This window comes from Grammomys surdaster, unplaced genomic scaffold (genome assembly GCF_004785775.1).
Source record: "Grammomys surdaster isolate TR1022 unplaced genomic scaffold, NIH_TR_1.0 188, whole genome shotgun sequence".
Classification (NCBI taxonomy): Eukaryota; Metazoa; Chordata; class Mammalia; order Rodentia; family Muridae; genus Grammomys; species Grammomys surdaster.
The window spans coordinates 9,147,541-9,170,128 of record NW_021604633.1 but is presented as its reverse complement, the minus strand read 5'-3'; the positions used below and the strand labels follow the sequence as shown (position 1 = coordinate 9,170,128).

General features: G+C 36.8%; 1 protein-coding gene across 12 annotated transcripts in view; it reads left to right on the top strand.

Annotated features, from left to right (window-relative positions):
• The window catches only part of Hdac9 (histone deacetylase 9), an 818,562-nt gene that overhangs the window by 490,758 nt on the left and 305,216 nt on the right, over positions 1–22,588 (top strand). For 11 of the 12 annotated variants that reach the window (XM_028768862.1, XM_028768865.1, XM_028768861.1 and 8 more), the window contains 4 exons: positions 197–319; positions 3,109–3,319; positions 4,135–4,352; positions 18,969–21,633. In XM_028768862.1, the coding sequence (XP_028624695.1) occupies positions 197–319; positions 3,109–3,319; positions 4,135–4,352; positions 18,969–19,280 (864 nt within the window). In that variant the 3' untranslated portion in view covers positions 19,281–21,633. Of the gene's footprint in view, positions 1–196; positions 320–3,108; positions 3,320–4,134; positions 4,353–18,968; positions 21,634–22,588 lie in introns of those variants that run through there. The other variant, XM_028768866.1, reaches the window with a different exon arrangement.

The window sequence follows — 22,588 nt, the reverse complement described above, 5'->3', positions numbered from 1 at the left end:
ATTTATAGCTCTCTGATAATATATTTGATGTAAATTTTATACTCTAAAGCTTAAATATAGAAAAAAACAGTAAATACTTAATGTTTTTCTTCATTATGATCATGTGGAAACTGCTTTTTGAAATTTGAACGTTTACTAAGAAAACTGATGACTTTGTAATATTTTGAGAATCTCCTTTCTTCATTTTCTTCAACAGCAACTGGTTCCACAGCAGCGCATTCTAATTCATGAAGATTCCATGAACCTGCTAAGTCTCTATACCTCCCCTTCCCTGCCCAATATCACTCTGGGACTTCCAGCAGTGCCGTCCCCACTCAATGTGAGTCATGGCATCCCTCAACCTAAACCAGTACAAGCGACACCCTGTACATGAACTCACTTCTATTGCTTACATATTTAGACTTGAGAACCTTGTTAGAAAGAGCGTCTCCAGCATGATTTTTCTGCTGTTTTCTGTTTTGTTCAAAGGAATTCAGTTTAGTTTCAAATTACAGAATTGCTTCATGTGATCATATACAAATAACTTACTTGGGTAACTATTTTTAACATAAAAACCTTTAGTAGTTTTCGTATGTACAATTTTAGTGGTTCCAACACCCTCCCTGTGAAGGAGAGAGTATGGTCCTCATTTTTACAGAAGAGGAAGCAAATTTTAGGAGTTTGAAATCCCAAGAATACAGACCCTTTTACTGAGTGGCAAACCTAAGCATCCCCCAGTCCAGAGCTTGGAGGTTCAGCCTGTGATGCATAGCAGAACGTGTTTATAGAAATGGTTTTGTGGGGGACTTTATTTGGGGAATTCACTCATTCTGCAGTGAAGAATACCTATCTGGAAAGAGTCCCCAAGCACAACATTTTACTATTCCCAGAAGATTTCAATAGAATTACTTAGTTTAAAAAATCTTGGCAGCTGAAATAGGATCTTTAGGAGGAGTAATTGTCCTAGTATAAAGGAAGACAAAAATAATAATTTCATATACATTCTCTAAAATAATATATATTTTACTTGTTACAAAATATTAATCGGCTTTACACAGGATAATTCATCACAGATGTTAGTAAATTAAACCATCCATACATAGAAGTCAGATGCTAGATACTGGAAGTAAAGGCTGTCCCCATCCCTGCCACCAGTGTGAGCATTCAGTGTCAAGCCTTCTAACTAAGTACAGTATGTCAGACTCACCTGTATCGTTGAGTCAGATATTTTTATTAGATCTAAAATTTTATCACATCTGAATTATTAATAGAATGTAATGTCATCTTTCTATGATCATATACCATATCTGAAGAGACAGCAGATTTAAGACGTGACCTCTATAATCTAAGATTTTCAAAAGAAAAACATGAAAATCTTAAATCGATTACACTCTGGAAATTCCAAAGATTTGTAAACAGTTGATTTTAATGAAAAGTAAAATGGAAGTAGAAATGAAACCATAAATAAGACATGGGAGTCTTTAAATCCTCACTTAATATTTGTATTTTTATTCCTGTCATTTATTTTAATTGTATATAAATGGCAACCTCTGCACTTTTATGAGACATGAACTGGCATTTTGAAGCCACCATTTTCTGTACTTTCACCCACCACATCTTGCTAGCTTATACACGCACCACTTTTAATGGAGTTGAAGAAATTTTTCCCCCAACGACCTTACTAAAGCCAGAACGTTTTATGTTTCAATGGCAATACTATTTGATGCCATTGGGTGAATAAACTAGTGTGGTTTGGATTAGTTTCATTTTTCTTTGCTTCCATTTCGGTGTGGATGAGGCCTTCACAATTCATTTCTCAAGCTTACCTTTGGCCCACAGAAGGATCTCTACTATACCCTTCCCCCACGGCACAGAAGAAGATTTTAAGGAAAAGAGGCTGGGCCAGGCATCACTTATATATTAAACATTGGATTGACCCAGTCTGTGACTCAGACAAACCATTTACCTCTCTGTCCTTCAATTTCTCCATCACTGAAAATTGTTTTGCCTCCCTGGTGTACAGCAATTTTGAAAGATGAAACATAAGTTTTGAAAAGAAACATGCCACATAATTTTGAGGCATTAGACTTCTGCTTTTGTAATACCAAAATGACCACCATTCATTAAATTTTTTGAATAGGATAATTCATTATTGCTCTTGATGATGTAATTATTATGGCGTCATTACTGTGTTAGCATGCCTTTCAAGTTCTTAATAACACTTTTATTTGATATCTTATTTCACTTGTAGTTTACTTTATTAGACAAAAGTATCTGGGTTGTCATTTTTAATATTCAGAGATGTAGGGATCTGTTATGAATTAATAGAAAACACATATCTAAATCAAATTCCTGTCTATTTGTACCAGCTTTCACCGAGTGAGAGAATTTTATCTTAAACTTAAATATTTGAAACATATAGCTCTGAAAAATTAGAGGTGTGGTAAGAATGTATACTTTGTGCCTTCCTTAAAATTCTAGAATTGTAGACTGCCTTTTCATTCATATGAAAGCTTTTATTTGAATAAATTTTAACTTTCCAACATACTTTTTACTCATGCGGTGCCTTTTGAAGTATGTAGAAGTAATCTCCCCAGTTAAAAGCCTGACATTTATTTTGACTTTTTGTTAAGTTGATGTATAGTAATTGCATGTATTTATAGTTTGTGACATGGTGTTTTAATCTGTATATTGGAATGAGTTAAGCTAACCAATGTATGCATTTACTTCTCGTTCTTTGGTAAGAAGCCTTAGTTACTTCCTAAGACACTTTTTTTTTTTTAGTACGTTTTGTTATTTATGTAACTATTACCACCAGGATATACAGCAATACATTTAAACTTTTTCTTACTGTGTAGCTGAAAGTTTGTGTTCGTTCTCATTCGTGATATTTAACACTAATTTTCCTTATGCTCAGTGCATCCATACTCTACTGCATTGATAATCAATTGCTAAATTCTTTCCAGTGCCTCAACTGTATCTCTTGTTAATTCTCACAGTGTAAAAGATACAGTATTATCCATTTACCTCATCATACACACTGAGCACAAGAAACTTACATAATGAGTAGAGTCCTAGCATTGACAGGGATAAGGAGGATTAACACGTGTTCATTCTTTCGTGATACAGGCTTCTAACTCACTCAAAGACAAGCAGAAGTGTGAGACACAGATGCTCAGACAAGGTGTTTCTCTGTCCGGCCAGTATGGCAGTAGCATTGCGGCATCCTCCAGCCATGTTCATGTAGCAATGGAAGGAAAGCCCAACAGCAGCCACCAAGCTCTCCTGCAGCACCTACTGTTGAAGGAACAAATGCGACAGCAAAAGCTTCTTGTGGCTGGTAATTAATAATGACAGTTTTTTCAGGTCCTTTAAGACTATTATCAGTGATCCAGTGTGACATTTAACTCAGAAGTATAATAGCAACTCGTGTTGCTGTACAAGTGCCAAATTTTGGCACTGTGGGAGGAGCTATGATCTTTATGTATTCTTGGTCCGTGGGGTGGAGCTGGGGGGGGACCCTTGGTCTATAACAGACTGCTTTTGCACTTGAGCCTTCCAGTCCCAGCCAAACCTTCTAAAGTTATCTGTCTGGAAAATGCTTCCTGACTTCTCTTAAAATTATGTATCAGCACATCTTTGTTTACACACACACATACACACACACACACACTTGTACTCACTCTCACACTCATACATACCCTTATACTCACACTCATACACACACTAACACACAGTCACATTCACATACTCATACACATTTGCACTCACACATACTCATATTCACACTCACACACACACTCACATTCTTACACACTGACACTTACACACTCACTCATACATACACTGTCACAAACACATTCACACTCACCACACACTCACACTCATTCTTGCCCACTTATATACTAATACTCATACACATGGTCATACACATTCACACTTATATTCACACTCATACACTCACACTTATACTCACATACACTCACATATTCACACTCACACTCATACATACTCACTCACACTCATTATCACACTCTTACATTCATACACACCCTCTTACACACTCACATTCATCCACACACTCCCACACACTCACACTCATACATACACTCAAACTCACACTCTGTTCACTCACATTCACATTCTGTTTTTCAGGTGGAGTTCCATTACACCCTCAGTCTCCTTTGGCAACAAAAGAAAGAATTTCACCGGGCATTAGAGGTACCCACAAGTTACCCCGCCACCGACCCCTGAATCGAACCCAGTCTGCACCTTTGCCTCAGAGCACACTAGCTCAGCTGGTCATTCAGCAGCAGCACCAGCAGTTCCTGGAGAAGCAGAAACAATACCAGCAGCAGATCCATATGAACAAAGTAAGTCTAAAGCAGTGTTAAACGTTGGAAGCACTGCTTTCCAAAGGAAGGTTCTCTTTACTGGAGACGGGAAGATAATTCTGGCTGAGACTGGAGATAATACAAAGATGACCATCCTTACCCTGCCATCTGAGTCAAAGGACAGGGTCACAATATCACTGTTCTCACTATTTTTATGTTCATGAGACAGTCGACGGAATGTTGAGATCACGGGTTAACAATATGATTTAAGATTGAGGAGGTGTTTATTTAATTCACAGACACATAAGTCGTGTGTGTATAAAGCCTCATTTGTGATGCAGGGTAAATGTGTGAGCTGACAAGTCAGAAAGGTTACACAGGTGTTGGCAGACAGGACAGTGGAAGCCAGCATTGTATTTCTTGGCCTCTAGGTCATGCTTATTTTTCAGTATGTCTATTTCATTCCAAAAATCATTTGAAACAGTTTCTCTGAAACTTCTGATTTGGGCTGAAATAACAACTATGGTCTCTACCATAAGACTCTCACTCTGCGTTTTTCTACTAAACCAACCATAAAGAAGGAGTGATTGTGCTATAAAGGTATCCAACAGCAGACAAAAGCAAGCTGTGTGAATTTATAGGGAAATGATCCCACTCTCCGTTGTTTTCTGTGACATACACACATGCCGTGAAGGCATTACTGTTCACTGACAAACAGATATACAGCTCTGCTTAGTAAAGGCTTTGTGGCAGTGTAAAACACAAAGCCCAACAAAGTAAGCTCTGATGGGAGCAGAAACCATCACTGTCCTTTATGTCTTCTTCATGGCATTAAGGGTGGGGTCTTCATCTTGTGACAGCCTTACTCTAAGATTCCCTGAAGATGATTTTTCTTTCTTGGGTCTCACTCAAAGATGGAGTCATGAATTAAAGAGTCCTGAGCAGTACTGAGCAATACTAAAAACAAATTTGTCCAGGCTAGCCCCTTATTTTTTGAAGATGGTGCATTGTGCATGGGTTGAGTTACTGAGATGGAATTGTGCTCTTTCTGGCCTTCTTTCTTTAGAGCTAATAGGCTGTGGTTCTCAAACTTTGGACTGTGACTCCTTTGGGAATTGAAAGACCTTTTCACAGGGGTCACTGAAGACCATGGGAAACACAGATATTTACATTACAATTCATAACAGTAGCAAAAATTACAGCTGTGAACTAGTAACAAAAATAATTTTATGCTTGGGGGTCACCATAACATGACGAACCATATTAAAGGGTTACAGTCTTAGGAAGGTTGAGAACTTCTGTTGTATACTCTTTCTGAGTCATCTGGCTGCAATATCATCTCTCTAAGTTTGTTAACTTAATTTCTATCAAATCAATTTCTTCTGGAAGGAATTAACTTCCTTCTTTACCCACTGCAATATTCATCACCTTGAATGCACAGGTTCAACCTATAGTTCTGAAGTGAGGTTTATTTGTTTGGTGGCTTTCTGGAACAACTTAAAATGAGTTCATATCCTTTTAAAAAAAACTGCCTATTGCATGAAGTTCATATAGAATGATGGACTTGCAATCATATTTTTGACCTTATAATCTTTGTCTTGAAGTTAGGTTTGCTTATAAAACTAATATTGGAGTGCACTAATTCTTTGCTGGCACTCATTTTAACATCAAAAAATACTTAAAATTCTGCTGTTGATAAATCAGTTAAGTATGTCCCTGTGAAATTACATGTTTAATATGAATAACTGTAGAGTATTTTAGTATTCACATTTTATGACCCAGAGTTGCCACCATTTCAGACTCAGATGGGATGCTAATGGGATACATTTTTCTATTTGGTATCACACTAGAGATTTTGATGGGCGGATGCTAAGCTCAGTCTCAGGATAAAACTAAGATGAAAAGCAGGCATTTGCATTTGAGCAATAGGCCAAGCAAATCTTATCAGCAGTCTTTCCCATGTGGGGCTGATTCCTTGGGTCTGTTAAGAATTCTACACCAAATTAGAAACAAACCTATACTTTGAGGTATACGTTTATACAGTGGTTTGATTATTAAATCTTGTCTTAATTAGGTAAAATGAAGGCCAGAGAACTTCAAAGTGTAAAGCTGATCTCTGGATTGTTAGCTCCTCTCAGCTCGGGTGTTTAGATTACTCAAACAGGTCTCCAGTTGGCTTTACTCCAAATATGTATTCCATATGTCTAATCAAGTGGCATATGCACATTGGATATCCTCTAGATTTTGAAAATATTTTAGCTGTCTTCAATTGTCTAAGGAAATGGAGAAAAATCATATTGAAGGAAATATTGATCCTGTATTATATTATGAAGTGTTTCCGATGGAACCATCAATAAGTTAGTTACTGTTCACCCTTCTTCCCAAATGACACGGATATTTACTTTTTATTGGGTTTTGGCTATACCTTAAATGCCAAGAGTTACTAAGTTTCTGTAGGAGAATATGTTGATTGCATTCTGTCCATTTCATTAGAATGGTTATTAGTAAGAAATGAGCACAGAAATTTTGTCATTTTCTATTATTGTACATGAACCTTGATGTAATTTTTTCCAACTGGAGCAAATAGTTGGCATCCTAAAATCATGGTCCTCACTCATGAGTAGTCATAACGGGAAATGAGCATCTGTGAAAATGTAGGTGTGCAAATGGCATGCTTAAAATATCTTTTCCTTTAAGACTTTTTAGCATTTTATAGCTCTTCTATCCCTTGAGTACTTAGAAAAAAAAAAGTATGAAATGAGAACATAGTTAAAAATTAAGATACCTGAGCTGTCCAGGCGATCCATTTAAGTATGCTTGCTATCACACCTGATGACCTGAGTTAGATCCAAGGACCCACATGATAGTGGAAGAGAATAGATCCCAACACATTGTCTTCTGACCTCCACATGTGTTCATACCCATGTCCATAAAGCATATAAACAAACTAAAGAATGCATAAGTAAGTGTAATAAGTATTTTTAAATAACGCCCTTTTTAAACTAGTATCAAGTTAAATAGTTGGTCTTTGTGGTAAAAACCTTAAATGATATGTTTAATTGTCAATAATCCTTAGAAAGTTTAGAAGGACCCTCTACTCTATGTACTTGATACACAGTTTTTCACTGAATGTCTGGAAAACTTATGAAACATGTAGTATAATATTGTCAATCCTACCTGGTGATTTAACTACCTGTTGTCTCTGTTTCAGTGCCATTCACATGGGGTATTTGTGTCTTCCAAGATTATTTGCCTCTTGTAATTATGTTATAAATGATCAAGGGCCACCAGAAATACAATATTTTTATTGCAATGTCCACCAGCAACTAATGAGGCAGCTTGAATGAAAGGATAGTTCCAGGTCAGAGAGAAAACTCACTCAGAATGATTTCTCATTCTCTTCATAAGTATGAGCACTCTATTTCCACAGAAAGAATGTTGAGATGCTTAACCATGCAGAAATCATATCTTATATCATTTCTTTGTATGTTTTTGACAGTTTTAAAAAATAAAAATTGTGTATTTTTATTTCCAGTATATGTACGTTTATAGTGTGGTGCTTTATGCTTTGACAAAACCTTAAGAAACAAACAAACAAAAAGGAGTTTCTTTATCCTAGAATGAGAGGAAGGCACTTGGCTTTACCTCGTTTCACATGGATTTTGTTTCTCCTCTTGAGAGTCAATACGAGTCAAATATAAAAGACCCACCACCACCACCACCAAAAAATAGTAGGATATGAGCAAGTTTCTCCTGAGCCCACTTTATATATTGTCAGTCCCCCCACCCCAGATCAATAAAACTATGATCAAGTTGAAAAGAAACACACAACAGTCATTTGCCCACATTGATGAGCTTTAAGATATAGTTTAACAAAAGTACACGTATGCAGTCATGTTATCATGGGTGTGTGGTTTTCCTGAACGTCCTTTAGGCTTAAGAGTTGAAGACTCAACTCATGGTTGAGAGATCAGATCTCTGATATCTCCTGCCCTCCCAACTCCCAGCAGCAGCATTCTGTTGTAAATTTAATAAAATATCATTGATTCCTGCTCAAGAGTTTCTGCTTTAACTAAAGTTTCCATACATTCTCTAACGTGTGCTTTTTAAATATTCATTTCTTGAAATCTACATGATCTGAAGTTTAATATATATTTGGATTCACATACCATTCCCCTTGTACTCACTCAGAAGACCATCACTGAATCCTTACTTTGGGTGGACACTGCCTTATGCCCTAATAATCCTCATCCAGTATCTTCAAGGGAAGAAGAAGAAGACAATTCACATTGTAACACAGTGTGCTCAACACCAGAACAGAAGATGAGAGGATGGAAATAGAACTTCTTTTAAGGAAATAACATTAGAGATTTGATTAGTTACCTCCCTTGATAATTTTGTGTCTATAATCTTCCCTTTTTTCCATTCTTTCATTTTTTTCTGGCTCTGTGATAAATATCTTACTCATTCCTTTTGGCTGGATATCAGCCAACACATTTTTAAAAACAAGTATAATTCAAGAGATGATATCTTATATATGTCAAGGCTCATCCTAGATATAAGCGTTTATTATTTATTTATTACCATGATACTTAGGAATTTTGACATGAGTACTATCTTATCATAATAAAGACATGTCTAAGACAAGACCAATAAATTGAAGGCCAAACAGATGTTCTGTGTTGCTTTATTAAAACAGGTAGACATTCTCTTCTGACAAGCAAGGCAAAGCACAATTGTGCTCAACTCTAAAGCTGAGCAAATAAGGAGTTTCCTTAGCATTTTTTGGAGAGCCTCTGATCCTCAATTCAAGTAGTATGTGTTTCATTCATTCCTCTTATTGTAGCTGTATTAATCAGTGTTACATGTCCTCCATTCTCCCTAATGTTTTATGACCATTGCCTGTCCCTAGTTATTTATTCTCAGCAACCCGAAAGTATATTCTTTCATCTCAGTGGTCACATGCAAACGTGGCATGTGTGTATTACCTTTCTAAATTAAGTGCTAATATAGGATTACTGTTAGTACTATTGGAAACAGCATGCATTTTACCAAAACTGTTTTGAAGATCAACAATCAAATTATATATATATATATATATATATATATATATATATATATATATATATAATTGTTTATAAAGCAATAGTTCATATTCATAAGCAAAACTGTACTTCACATTAGGTTTAATATAAGAAGCATAATACTATTCCTGCTTTCTTATGAGACTAAAATTTGAAACATAATTTAAGGCTCGTACCCATCTCAGATCTTTGTTTTGAACCTCTCTGTCCTAGTGTATCTCCTCTCTGCTTCTTTTCTTTGGCGTGCACTCCCTCGTTGTCTGCTCTCATAGTTTAATAAGCTTAATAAGTAAATAGACCAGTTCCCTCTTACCTAGAATGTCAACTAGAAGCAGACATCTCATTGCCAGCATCTTTCTATGCATTATCCCCTCAACAACCAGCAAGAATATTCGTTTTCCAGGGATTTCACTGAGTTAAGCAAGTTACAAGTGCTTCTTGTCCTCAGAGCTAGAATCTGTTCTCAACTGTTGTGTGAGTGACTTCAGTCGAGTTCCTGTCACTAAGCAGATGATTTTATGTCACACAGCTACAGATCTCATATTTCAGAGCAAAACATATAAATATTTTAAAAAGCAAGGTCACCCTATGATGTGAGTGTGTGTGTGTGTGTGTGTGTGTGTGTGTGTGGTGTATGTGTGTTGCTTTAGATTTGCTAGGATGAAGAAATCCTATTTTCCCACATTGCTTCTAGCTTCCTGCATATTGCCTTCCATTCAGGTACTCACATGCCTGGCAATCCTCAAATGTGGCCTCAGTGGGTGTCTTGTTAGAGCAAGGCTTGCAGATGGATCATGTGTGCCTGGTGCCGAGCTTAGCTGCAGCTGGGTCACACTGCTTCCCTCTTGAATGCATGCTGCCACATGACCGTGTTCTATGTTGGACAGACCATCTTCTTACAGGAGTTCTGAGCAAGCCCAAAGCTGAAAGTTGACTGACTTCATCCTGTTCTACTGAAATGCAAATGTTGGCATCTCCTCTATGGGTGGTTGGAAAATGCCTTGTTTTAAGTCTTAAAAAACTGATGAGCAGAAACTTGAACAGTGCTTTCATTTAGGAAAGTAGGCATTACTCTTGTCAGGGTTCATTTCTCTCTATCCAGCTGACAGCTTGTTTCCATGCAGAGTCTTTTAATCAGGAATTTAGGATTACATTTTACCCATTAGATGGATAGTATCTTCAAAAAATCCGCACACATTGAAGGCAGTTTTTATTACAGTAAAAAGCCCCCTCAATTATTTATCTACCTATTGAAGTTTATAAAAGAAACTTTGACTTTTCTCTTCAATAGATTCTGTTTTGACATGAGTAGGCCAATATAAATAGATCCTTGTAGGTATGTAGTGTGCTTTTAAAAAAAATCCACTTATGCTACAAGACCAGCTTACATCACCATGCAAAATTTATATAAAAGCATTACAATATGTAATTACGACTTGATTGTTTGTAATATACAGAAAATTGCTTGTTGCTTTATTATTAGATATGATGAAGTCTTGTGTTTGGAAATGAAGCTAAATGACTCTTCCAGTGGATTAATGTCTACTCTTCACAAAAATCTCCAGTGATGCTTTCCTAGCTGCAGGGTCAAGGGAGGGGCCTCAACATTTATTTCTCAATCTACACTTTTAATCTACCCAGAAGTACTTTTACTGAATGAAAATAATAGTTGAATAGGCCTATGAGGTAATATACCAGGGGAAAGGAAATTGTCTGAGGAAGGAATCCATGTGTTTAGCTTGGCTGATGTTGATTCCAGGCAGGTTAAAAGGAGATCACTGCTCGCTAATTTGGTTGCTTCTCAACTTTGACACATTGTTTCGTTTGACAGACTGAAATAACCAAGTCTTGATATAGTTTGATATAGCTTAAGTGACCTATAGAACTGAGAACAATAAATTTCCAGCAGTTTGTTTCTTAGAGTTTGAGTAGCTTTTTAACTCCCCAAGTTTGGTTCCACTTTTTCTGTATTCTATAAATGCTTTTCAGACCTGAAGGATCATAGGATCCTGAACTGTCATTTGTTCTAAAATATTGCAGTTTCCCTAGGATGAGTCTCACTCAGAGCTACAATCCTCCACCCCACATATTCCTTCATCTGTCACTAATAATCGAATCATCCAGGCGTAAAAACCTGAATTCTACAAGAGATTTAGCCTACTTACAACGATTATGGTACATAACATAAGTGAAAATAAAGACAGCATGATCTTTCCTTGAGTGACCCATAGACTTGTAAACTGATATTTGTAAGATGGCTGTATAGAACACAGGCACCCACATGAACTGTAAAATTGGGTCTACTTCCCTCCGAGGGAGGTGTCTGAAGCCTCGTGTAATTATTTGGGAGTACCGCAATGTTGGTTAGAGTATTCCATGTTGCGCCCGGTCATTCTCTAGTGAACAAACTTCAGAGGCTTAGAGGGAGGATGGCTGAGAGGATGATTGTGATAGAGCTCTATAAACATACAGTCCCTATGCAAGCCATAGCATGTGTATTCTTAGACAGCATTATAATTCTGTTTTCCTTATTCCATTAATAAAATGGTTGTGTGCAAGTAGTAAGATGTTTCCACAGTACACATTATAGAACCTGCCTCACTAGCCATAAAGGAACTTCGTTTTAAGCCAAGCCACCATATTCTGCTCCAGCCTCTTCATATTCATCTCTGTCCATCACGAAGCTGGCCTTCTTTTCTCTTCAGAACAATATACAGTTGATGATCAAACTTTTTACTGAAATGTGATTTCCACATAGTAAAACATACTGCTTTTGCTAACACAGTTCTATGAGGAGCTAAAGGGAGGATGTTTTGAGCCTTCCTTCTAGAAAGGAAGTACCTCTGGAACGTTAAGGCGTTCTGATAGCCAGGTGTCTTCATTGCGGGCATTGTTTGGATAATCTTTGAGCATTAAAAGGATAAAAATTAACTTATCAAAAATTCACCTTGTCTTTCAGATTAATACACATAACCAGTAAGGAAGGATATATGGCATTTTGGACATTTAATTATATCAACAATGAATTAATATTTAGAAACACCATTGTCTTGCTCTTTAATTCAGGCTCCACAGATTCCACTGAGATGCACAGAAGCGAAACGGCAGGGTGTCTTGTGGCTGGAGGTTGGAGTGTTTCTCGAAGTACACCTCTTGATTTGAAAGTCCTCCAAATTCTGCATGCTGTTTTTGAGAACAGTTAGTACATACCTAATCTATTTGTGAATTGAGACAGAATTTTATCATTATTTTTAAGTCTAGTTTCCTTGGAGCTTAAGGAAAGGTCTTATTTTCCAAAAGGAGAATATTGCATTTATTTAAAAGAAAGGGGGAAAAAAACAAGACAGACTCACATGGTTGCCTGAGTAAAATCTGTCTTAAAATTTAAGAGAGAATTTTTAAACAGCGATGAGCCACTTGAGGGCTGCTTTGCAGAACAGTTGAATCCTCCACAATATCAGGAAGTCATCAATAATCAAAAATAGATGATATTTGGTACCACTGTTAATTGATGCTTCATAAATGAACTGATTTTGGAGGAGCAAATGAAGGATTTTGTGAGAAATATTTATGAAGAAACACTTACGCTTATATTCTATTGGTAGAGTTAGAACCAAGGGATGTAATATGATAAGTTAGCAATATAACTTCAAAGCAGTATTTAATTTATATCATTTATCAATAAAACACATGGTTTTACCATGAACTGTAAAACAATGAAATTATTGATTGTCTCTAACCCTAGGAGGTATAGATAAGAATTTCAGTTTAATTCCTTACTTGAAAACAGGGAATTTGCACCATTTGCTATAATACCTGACAGATATTCCTGTAAGCCTGTGTTTGTGCATAGGTGACCCCACACCCTGAATGATTGTTCACTGCCTGTGGTTTTCTCACTGTGTACACAATAGCAGTAAAGTAGTATAAAGACTTAGGGCCACAATGACAGATGAGGAAGAGCACAGATTAAAGGGAGAGGAGAAGCTACACCCCTCCTTCATCTCAGCTGGAGTCCCCATCACAGTGACTCACCTGGTGTCAGATGGACAGCACTCTGTGTTTTACAGATGGCAGCTCAGCAGAGATTCAAATAGGCTTGCGTTTATCTGTCACACAGATGTTTCATCTCCTGTTTTCTAGCCAGCAAGGCAACAGGCTGTCTTTGCTGGGGGATCACCTCCAGATGTTCAACCAAAGGGAGACCCTGCCACCCCACTGAGAGTAAGCCAACATCTTGCCACATCTGTGGCCACTCAGCAGTAGTACAAATTAGAAAAGGGTTAGCTGTACCATCTTTGTAATAGTTGTGCTTGGAGTTCAAAAAAACACATAGAAAACAACATAATCTGAATACTTACAAATAGTACCAAGTAACTTTTCATTTTAAAAAATCTGAAATAAGTCAAACCTGGCAGGCAGAGTTTCTCTGTGACTTTTGTTTGTAGATTTTCCTTGCTGATGTTAATTGCTAATTTTTCCACTCTGGCAAATGTGAGTTTTAAATGAAAACAGCTTTAGTGAAATACCTAAAATAAAATAAGAAGTGAAAGTTAACCCACTCTGTGCATTTATGTCTTGTGAAACTGGCTTCAAGATGCCCCATTTATCTGATGATGTGATATGAATGTTCACAGGGAACATCTTTATTCCTCAGAAGATGAAAAACAGGAAGATTTTTTAAATCATGTATAGAGTACTTTATTCAAAATCTGAGGGGGAGATTATGAAAGCTTTGTTATTAAGCATTACATATTCCAATATTTGTACTTCAGCTAGATGCCATGCAATGTTAGAGTTACTTGGATATAAAATGATAAAACACATCCAGCTTGGCCTCTTGGGACATTTGAATTCCAGTAAGGACACAAATCACTGTAACTGTAAACAAAAAATACCAATATAATGCCAGATAATAATCTGGGCCACCAATAAAAATATATTAGCAAAATGGTAATTGAGGTAAATTCTGTAAGGAACTAGCTCAGACATATAGTTGTGAAGAAGTGAAAAGCCCAGTCTGTCAATGTCTCATGCAAAAGCCAGCGTGTCACATTTACAAGACAAGCAGAGGCCAGGCTATTTGGAACACATAAAAGGTAGGTTGTAGTACACTACGAGAAATAAGTTGGGCCACATTATGGAACACTTTTGGGGCATGTTAAGAGATTTGGTTGTTACTGAGAAAGTGGCAGGAAGCTCTCTGATGGCTGTCTGTTGAGAACTGATGTTACCTAAGAGAGTGAAGTGATTATTGAAGCTGCCATATTGAAAAGACTCAGAGCATCTAGAAGGAAGCCTAGAATTGAGTGTCTTGTAGCCTGGGGGTGGGGGGAGACGGTAGTACTTAGGACTGCGGGGGCATCAGTAGGAATGAAGAACACTATCAACACGCAAGCTGCTCTTTTGAGATTGGAAATGAGTTTTAGGATGGGGTTAGACATTTTTCAACTCCAACATTTCATACCTACATGTTTTCCACCCATAAATTGCTGCTCTCTCGGTAAACATTCCTTTTACAAACCCTTGTTGAACTCTGTTCTTAGAAGGAGAGAATTTACCATGCTCTTTATGACCAAGTAATGGCAACATCATTTTTAGGCCTCCCTTCCTGATAAGACCTCAGAAATGGAGGCGAAGCCAGGGAACTCACTGGAGCAAGTGGCATTGTTTCTCCTGCAATGTCATGTATGTATCTATGTCGGTGAATTTGTGAATGCTGAACCAATTGAACAAGATGAGATGATCTCTGGGTATTTTTGTGATCTCAGAAACACACTAAAAAGTCAAATTTCAGGAAGTTCTATGATCACAACTGAGTTTACTTTGACACGCTTACCATTGACGGAAATTCTATTCTAGTGAATAGCATTGTTGGTCAGCACTAGAGAGCACAGTCCCCTCCTATCCTGGGTGGCATGATTGGCATGCTGTTTGACTCTACCATCCTGCCCTCCCCGATACCTGTCAATACAAGTTTAAATGGCCATGGAGGATAGGGGTGAAGGCAGGCAGCAGAGAGATGACTTAGTGGTCAAGAACACTTTCTGTACTTCCAGCGGAAGCTTCTGACCCCAGGTCTCATGTTCAGTTTGCAGTCCCTGTCCCATGCTTGGCCACCTCACACAAATCTGCATCTCCAGTTCTACAGGATCCAACTCAATGCACTCCACTGTCACCCACATACATGACATGCCCATAATGACAGACACACACATCATAAGTAAAATTTTTTAAAAACCTCTTTCCTAATCACTACTTGTCATTGGGGTGTGACATGACTTTTAACCAACCTGAGCCTCCATGTTCTTGTATGTAAAGAGAATGTTAGGGCTCATCTCACTGGGTTGGTTGAAGACTAAATAAAGCAATATCTGTATAGCAGCAGCAGCAGCAACAACAACAACAACAAAAACCACTTTTCTTATAATGCCCATCTGAATTTGCCTCTGTGCTGATATTACTGACCTTGACAAGAAAGATTCAGTTCAAATGGAACCCCGATTAACATAGACTGAAGAATAAAAAATAAAAGCAGCGAGAGGGAGTTCAGGTTATGCTGTGAAGGGAGATATATAATGGTGGAAGGCAAGGTTTTTCTTTCAGATGGATGTTGTTACTGAAAACATTAGGATGAGAATAGCCCAGAAAAGAGGAAAAATTCATGATAAAATAGAAGATAGTGGAAGATGTTGGGATTCAGGACATAAGTCAAGGACTTGGCTGAGATAGGGGGCAAATGGTCTGTTCACTGTTACAGCCAAAACAGTGTTGTCCCAGCCTATAAACAGTCCTGAGATAGTATTTAAATCCTTCTATTATTTTTTTTTTTAGTACTGTAACAAGCAAGTGTACCAGCAGGAAGGGAAGAAAATGGTATGAGAAGAGAGACAGGGACCAAGGGTTGGGTGAATTGACTGGGGAGATGGAGACCACCAGACTCTACTTCAGAGTGGCAATGGGGTATTGTTTTATCTACAGAAGAAAATGCCAAGCATAGCACATGTCCAGTACAACCCACATGAAAGAAAGCATGGGAGTCAAAAGTGCAAGCTGAATTTGGTTCTGCAAGGATAGGAAGCAAACACCTGAGGAAGGGCAGTGGAAATATGGTTTAGAGGAAACATGAGTTGTTAGGATATGACTCCCGTGAGAACATTCTCAGAACTACCCATGAGAAAGGAGTGGATCCAGAAGGCTGCTCAGCCTTGCCTTCTGTTAAGCAGGGAACTCTGCCAGGAAATCTCATGAGCTGTGGACTATCTGGCCAGCCTCTTACATGTAGCTGTTACTTCTGTCCTTGGCCACATACCCCACACCTTGGTTTGTATCTGCTATCCCCATGAAGCTGTGGCTGACAACATTGAACACTTGTCTGAGGTTCAGCTGGACCAGTGTCCCTGGGCCTCTCTTTCACCATTTTCTGACAAGCCAGCACCTCCCAGTCACTTTTCCAGCGAAGCTGTGTTGTCATGCGGGGCTTTTCCATGATTCATTGAGCTTTTGTTAAGAAAAAAAAAATGTCACTCATTTTCTTGTTAGTATTTTCTGTGAGGGCCCTTGACCTTTCCTCTCCTTTTCCGGAATCAGTCTTTTCTCCTCAAAAAGCTCCTCTAACATGGCCTGGCTAGCAAGACTAAACACCACAGAGCTGCTCAGTGGCATTTCTCTGAAGAATACGCAATGATTTTCTTACAGTAAGATTTTTCCTTCATTTTTCCCTCTCATTTTATATTGTCCTGCATGTTCTTTTCCCCAAAACTGCAGGACATGTGTTCCCACAGCTACATAGCCAGAGTTTAGAACTATGGTGGTGTTTATTCTTCAAACTCCCAGCAGTGTGCAAACAATTATGTATTTAAGACAGAAATTGACGATTAGTGGTCCAAGCTAGGACAATTGTACAGAAAATAGTTTTCTAAAATGCACTTAAAGATGTTGTAAGCATTTTGGGAAGAATTTTATCCTCATACAGACTGCCCAGAAATAATAGAAATTAAATTTTCAGCACAAAGGAAATGAATACAGAAATTTTCTTTCTTTTAAGAAAATCTGATATGGCTTTTAATTGGTATGTATTCTCTCTTCTTGTTCATCTCTGATTGTCTTGGAGATATTTGGGTCTTATTCTATTATAGTTCATGTCCATACATTCTTATTCTCCACCAAAATATTGTATGAGCTGTGCCATTTTCTCCAAATTCTTTTTAGGATGGTTTCCTCCTTTTCAGCCTTCATCCCAAACATAACAACTTCCCAGCAAGTCCCTCACACCATCTCACCCCTTCCAGTGGTTGCCTGAAAATACAGGGTGCTATTATAACACCCAGTGTTTTTTTTTCTTCAAAGTTCTTCTTTCGTATAAAAATATGTAATATTTCATACATAAAATGAGGTAAAAATGTATCTTCCTGATTTCTTTATAACACTAAAACCTGAGTTTATAGAGAGCAAAGCCTGCCCATTTTTTCAATCATTACCAGTCTTGAAGCTAATTGGTACCAAATAAACAATTGTTGAAACAAATGAAAATTCCCAACATGCATTCCTCCAGTTAAATTTAAGAGATGTGTCTGCAGGTTCAGGACTACTCAAGATTGACCGCACACCATCTAGAAAGATACCCTTCAACTTTTTGGTGATACTGTAAGCCAAACATTAAAACCTGTTTATATTTTTAAACCTCGTTATGTATGAACGTGAGATGAAAAATTTTTATGCAGAATAATTTGTAGTTTTATTTTCCATGGCCATATTAAAAGTACACTGTTAACTGTGATGATTGGCAAGGTGGTTACACATACATTGACTTACCCCCAACTCCAACCATCCTTGAAAACACAGTTTGAAATCTATAGAGTCAATAGGATCATTGTGAAATGAAACAAAATGTCCATTGTCAGATGATAGCATATAAAGATTCGCATCCATTTCTAAGCTTGATTCTGTGAGGTTTTTTTCTATAGTTAAGTTAGTTGTATCATCAGTCACGTTTTTAAAAAGGCTATACATTATTTTATTTATAACAACTAAAATGTCTAAATATGTTTTTATTTGAAATCTAATATCATGTTTAACTCCTGTTTAATTCTGTTTGGATCCATTCATAAAATATTATGCCTTCCAAATGTTAAAGATCATTGACTTTCAAACTTCAGAACCCCACAATAAATATTTCTGTATTTTACAATTCTCTTTCTTAAATACTGCCATAATTTCATCATATGAATACTAGTGTATTTGTTATAAAGCACTAGTACCAAGCAAGATATTGGGGCTTTTATAGCCATTAACATTTGCTGAAATGTGAGTTTGAGGAGTGTCTACACTAACTGCATCCTTCTTTGAGAAAAGAATTATTATCTCAAATTTATTTGTATTAAGAGGACTGTTGTTCAATATGTCCTTGTGAAAAAGTTTCGCAGCATCTGTGGATATGATTTATTTGCCGTTTCCTCCTAATGTTTCAGGTCCTTCCTAGCACGAGTTGAGTTATTAAAATTGAGAGTATGACTTGAATGTGTTGCATCAGGAACTATTGACTTTTGAACTCCTGAACACTCTCTTTTAGCTGCTATCGAAATCTATTGAACAACTGAAGCAACCAGGAAGCCACCTTGAAGAAGCAGAGGAGGAGCTTCAGGGGGACCAATCCATGGAAGACAGAGCAACTTCTAAGGACAACAGCACTAGGAGCGACAGCAGTGTTTGTGTGGAGGACACACTGGGACAAGTTGGGGCTGTGAAGGTCAAGGAGGAACCCGTGGACAGCGATGAAGATGCTCAGATACAGGAAATGGAATGTGGGGAGCAGGCTGCTTTTATGCAACAGGTAATAGGCAAAGATTTAGCTCCAGGATTTGTAATTAAAGTCATTATTTGAATATAAAATAGGTCGCAGATTTTGGTAAATGCTTACTGTTTCCTATCAGCGTATGTCTCTCTCTGATTTTAGTGATAAAGAATTCTAAAACAGGTAAAATGAATTTTTTTTTTCTATATAAAGCATCGCTCTATACTTATCTCTGAGTGAGTATCAAGGTTTCATTGAACCTTCACTGGTAAGAATATGCCTGTTACACTAAAAATATGCTATATAATATCCAAGTAATCAATAGGCTTTCAGTCCATCTCAAAGCCTGATACAACAGTTACTTCTAGAAAAAAAACGAACTCACTGTTGTTTGTAGTTTTATCTGCTGAGGTCTGTGAGTACAAAATATAGTCTCCCAGCCTGATTAATGAAGCATTCTATTAGATCTGATGTTTTTTAACATATAGAACTCAGTTTTCATATGACTGTACATACTGTATCATACTACAGTCTTGAACACTGTTGAAGGTAGTCTGCCCCGCCCCCTTTTCCTCTCTCTCTCTCTATTTTTTTTTTTTTTTTGTTAAGTGGAAATGTTGTGGTTACCATGCCAGTAGCTCTAGGTTATAGTGTAGATTATAACTGAAAAATCTTACCATTTCAGGTGGTTTTAAGTAGAGATGCAAGCTGAAGTTCTGTATTTGAACACGACATTATGTCTGATATAGCACTGCACAGTTTACTTAAACTTTCTGTAATTTGCTGACATTGTGTACTTACAAAGATCAAATGGAGCTGATGCAAATGTCGATGAGAAGGAATGTAGAGCACGGTGGTCTAGTCAGATGCTGTGCTGTATGGACAGCTGCAGAAAGCACAGTATGACTACCACCTGCTATCAAATTAAAACCAATTTTACAAGAGGTTGACTCACATTTATACCTGATAGCTTTAGGATCTAGTGCATCCAGTTCCACGGCATACATCATATCATTTTGGCAAATAAAAAAAAATGTGAATGTTGGATTTAACAGAATAATCTGCTTATATATAATGCACCTCCTGAAGGACTATGTCCTTTGATGCTCTAAAGATACAAACAACTTTGAAGGTAAAAGAAGATAATGTTTCTTTGAGTCAGTTCTTTGTGATGTTCCCGCTGTTCTACAGAAAAGCGATTCTGTGGCGGGACAGGAAATGCTTTGTGGAAACAGGAAGTCCAAGCGATTCACGAAGTGGGGCATGTAGGAGAAAGAATCCAAGGATAGCGAGAGCAGTCTAGTGTTTCTGTTTTTCAAGGGTGTTCTATGAATTGATTTATTGTCTAAGAAAATCACATCATGAGTAGGGAAACCCTTAAACAGAAACTATCCTCTGGAACATTTCCTTAATATTCCCTTTTGGTATGTTTGCCTTGTTTTACAGGTTAACTTTTGTTAAGCTAGTTAAATGTGAGCTGTATTAAGACACATATAATATGGATAATCCAAATTAACCTAAATCTTCATGACTTTTTCTTCTCTATTAAAATATTTATATTCCTTAATCCATGGTATTTTAAGGTGTAGTATCCTGTTTCAGGGAGACATAGCACTTTTGCCAAATATAGACATTGTTCAACTGTATGTTATTGGCACGTGTTGTTTACATTTTTGCTGTGACATTTAAAACTATTTCTTTTAAAATGTTCCTGCTAAAGATACATTATCCTTTTTTAAAAAGTCTCCATTTGAATTAAATTAACATAACTAGAATTAGAAACTTAAAAGTTTTTCCACATAATGAAAGTCCTTCTGATAATTTGTCACATAGTTCTAATAGGCAACTCTCCCTATCGCCAATATGTTTGGGTTAACATATTCCTTCATATTAAAATGACTTTTGTCAGTTGTTTTGCATTAAAAATATGGCATGCCTAAGATAAAATTGTATATTTTTCCATCTCATAAATATTCATTTTCTTCAAATTCTTTTTTCAATCTCATAAAAAAAAAGGGATAGTGCATCTTTTAAAATACATTTTATTTGGGGAGGAACATGTGGCTGAGCAGACTTTTGTATAATACTACTTCAAAGATATGTGATCACAAACAACAAAAAAAAAACCCTATTTTTTATAATGTCATTTGAGAGAACTTCATCAGTATATTTGGTGGACGTTAATTGTTTGAATTTGATAGTCTTTGAATTTAGTCAAGAAACTACCTGGAACCAGTAAAAAGAAAAGCTGGACATAACTAACCTTAGAATTAACTAATCAATGTCTTCTAAGATCTACTGTATTTATTATGATTTACACCCTTGGAGGTGATCTCTTGTTTTGTGTTGTAAATATATTGTTTGTATGTTTCCCCTTCTTGCCTTCTGTTATAAGTCTCTTCCTTTCTCAAATAAAGTTTTTTTTAAAAGATCCCTTTTCATACATTTGGCTTTGTGTAAACTTAATCTATTTAATAGAATTTGAAAGCTGTGCATTAGATCGCATATACAAAAATTATTTCCATTTTTTGTTGAAACAAGAAAATGAAGATATTTTGAACAGTTGCTCCCAATGCCATTTAAAGCAACACATTCAACAATAACTATATCGAACTATTTATGTCAGCCATTACCAACCAGCAAACATGTAAAATCGGTTGCATGCTCCATTTTGTAGTGTGACCTTTTTAAAGATGTGTTATCCTCTTTGGTATTTAAATTAAAATGTCATCCTCCAAATATAAAAAATATAAATAGTCCCTAATGCTATTCAACTTAAAAATTATTTTAAAACATTAACATGGACTGGCAAGAGCTCAGCATTCGCCACAGACATCTGTCACCAAGCCTAACAACATGAGTTCAATTCCCAGGTCCCACAACATGGAAGGAGAGAACTGACTTCCTCATGTTGTCTTCAGACTACATGCCAGCTGTGGCACACACACACACACACACACACACACACACACACAAATGTAACTAAAAATTTTTAAAATAAGCTAACATACTCCCTTGAATATAACAAGTTCTCAACAAATATTAAAATGAATCTTTTTGCAAGGATCTTAATAATCATGTCTATTACAATGAGATTCTGAACAACAGATAAAAGTGACAGTGAACAAATGTAAAGAAAAAAGAGAAAGTATATGAACTCCCTGTGTATGGTGGCAGTTTTTGGAATGCTGTAGAATAAAGAGACAGATAAAGAAACCTTTAATGTGCTCTAAGGTTTAGCTTCCTCTTCTATATATCTTGCCAACAAAACTCCCCCATCAGAACTTCAGAGTGTATTACTATGTTTTTGGTTAAAATGGTTAAATGTGTTTCTTTTTAATGGCCCCTGGTTTATTTAATCTATTCTCAGATGCTATCAGGCAAGTTAGGGTTTCCAT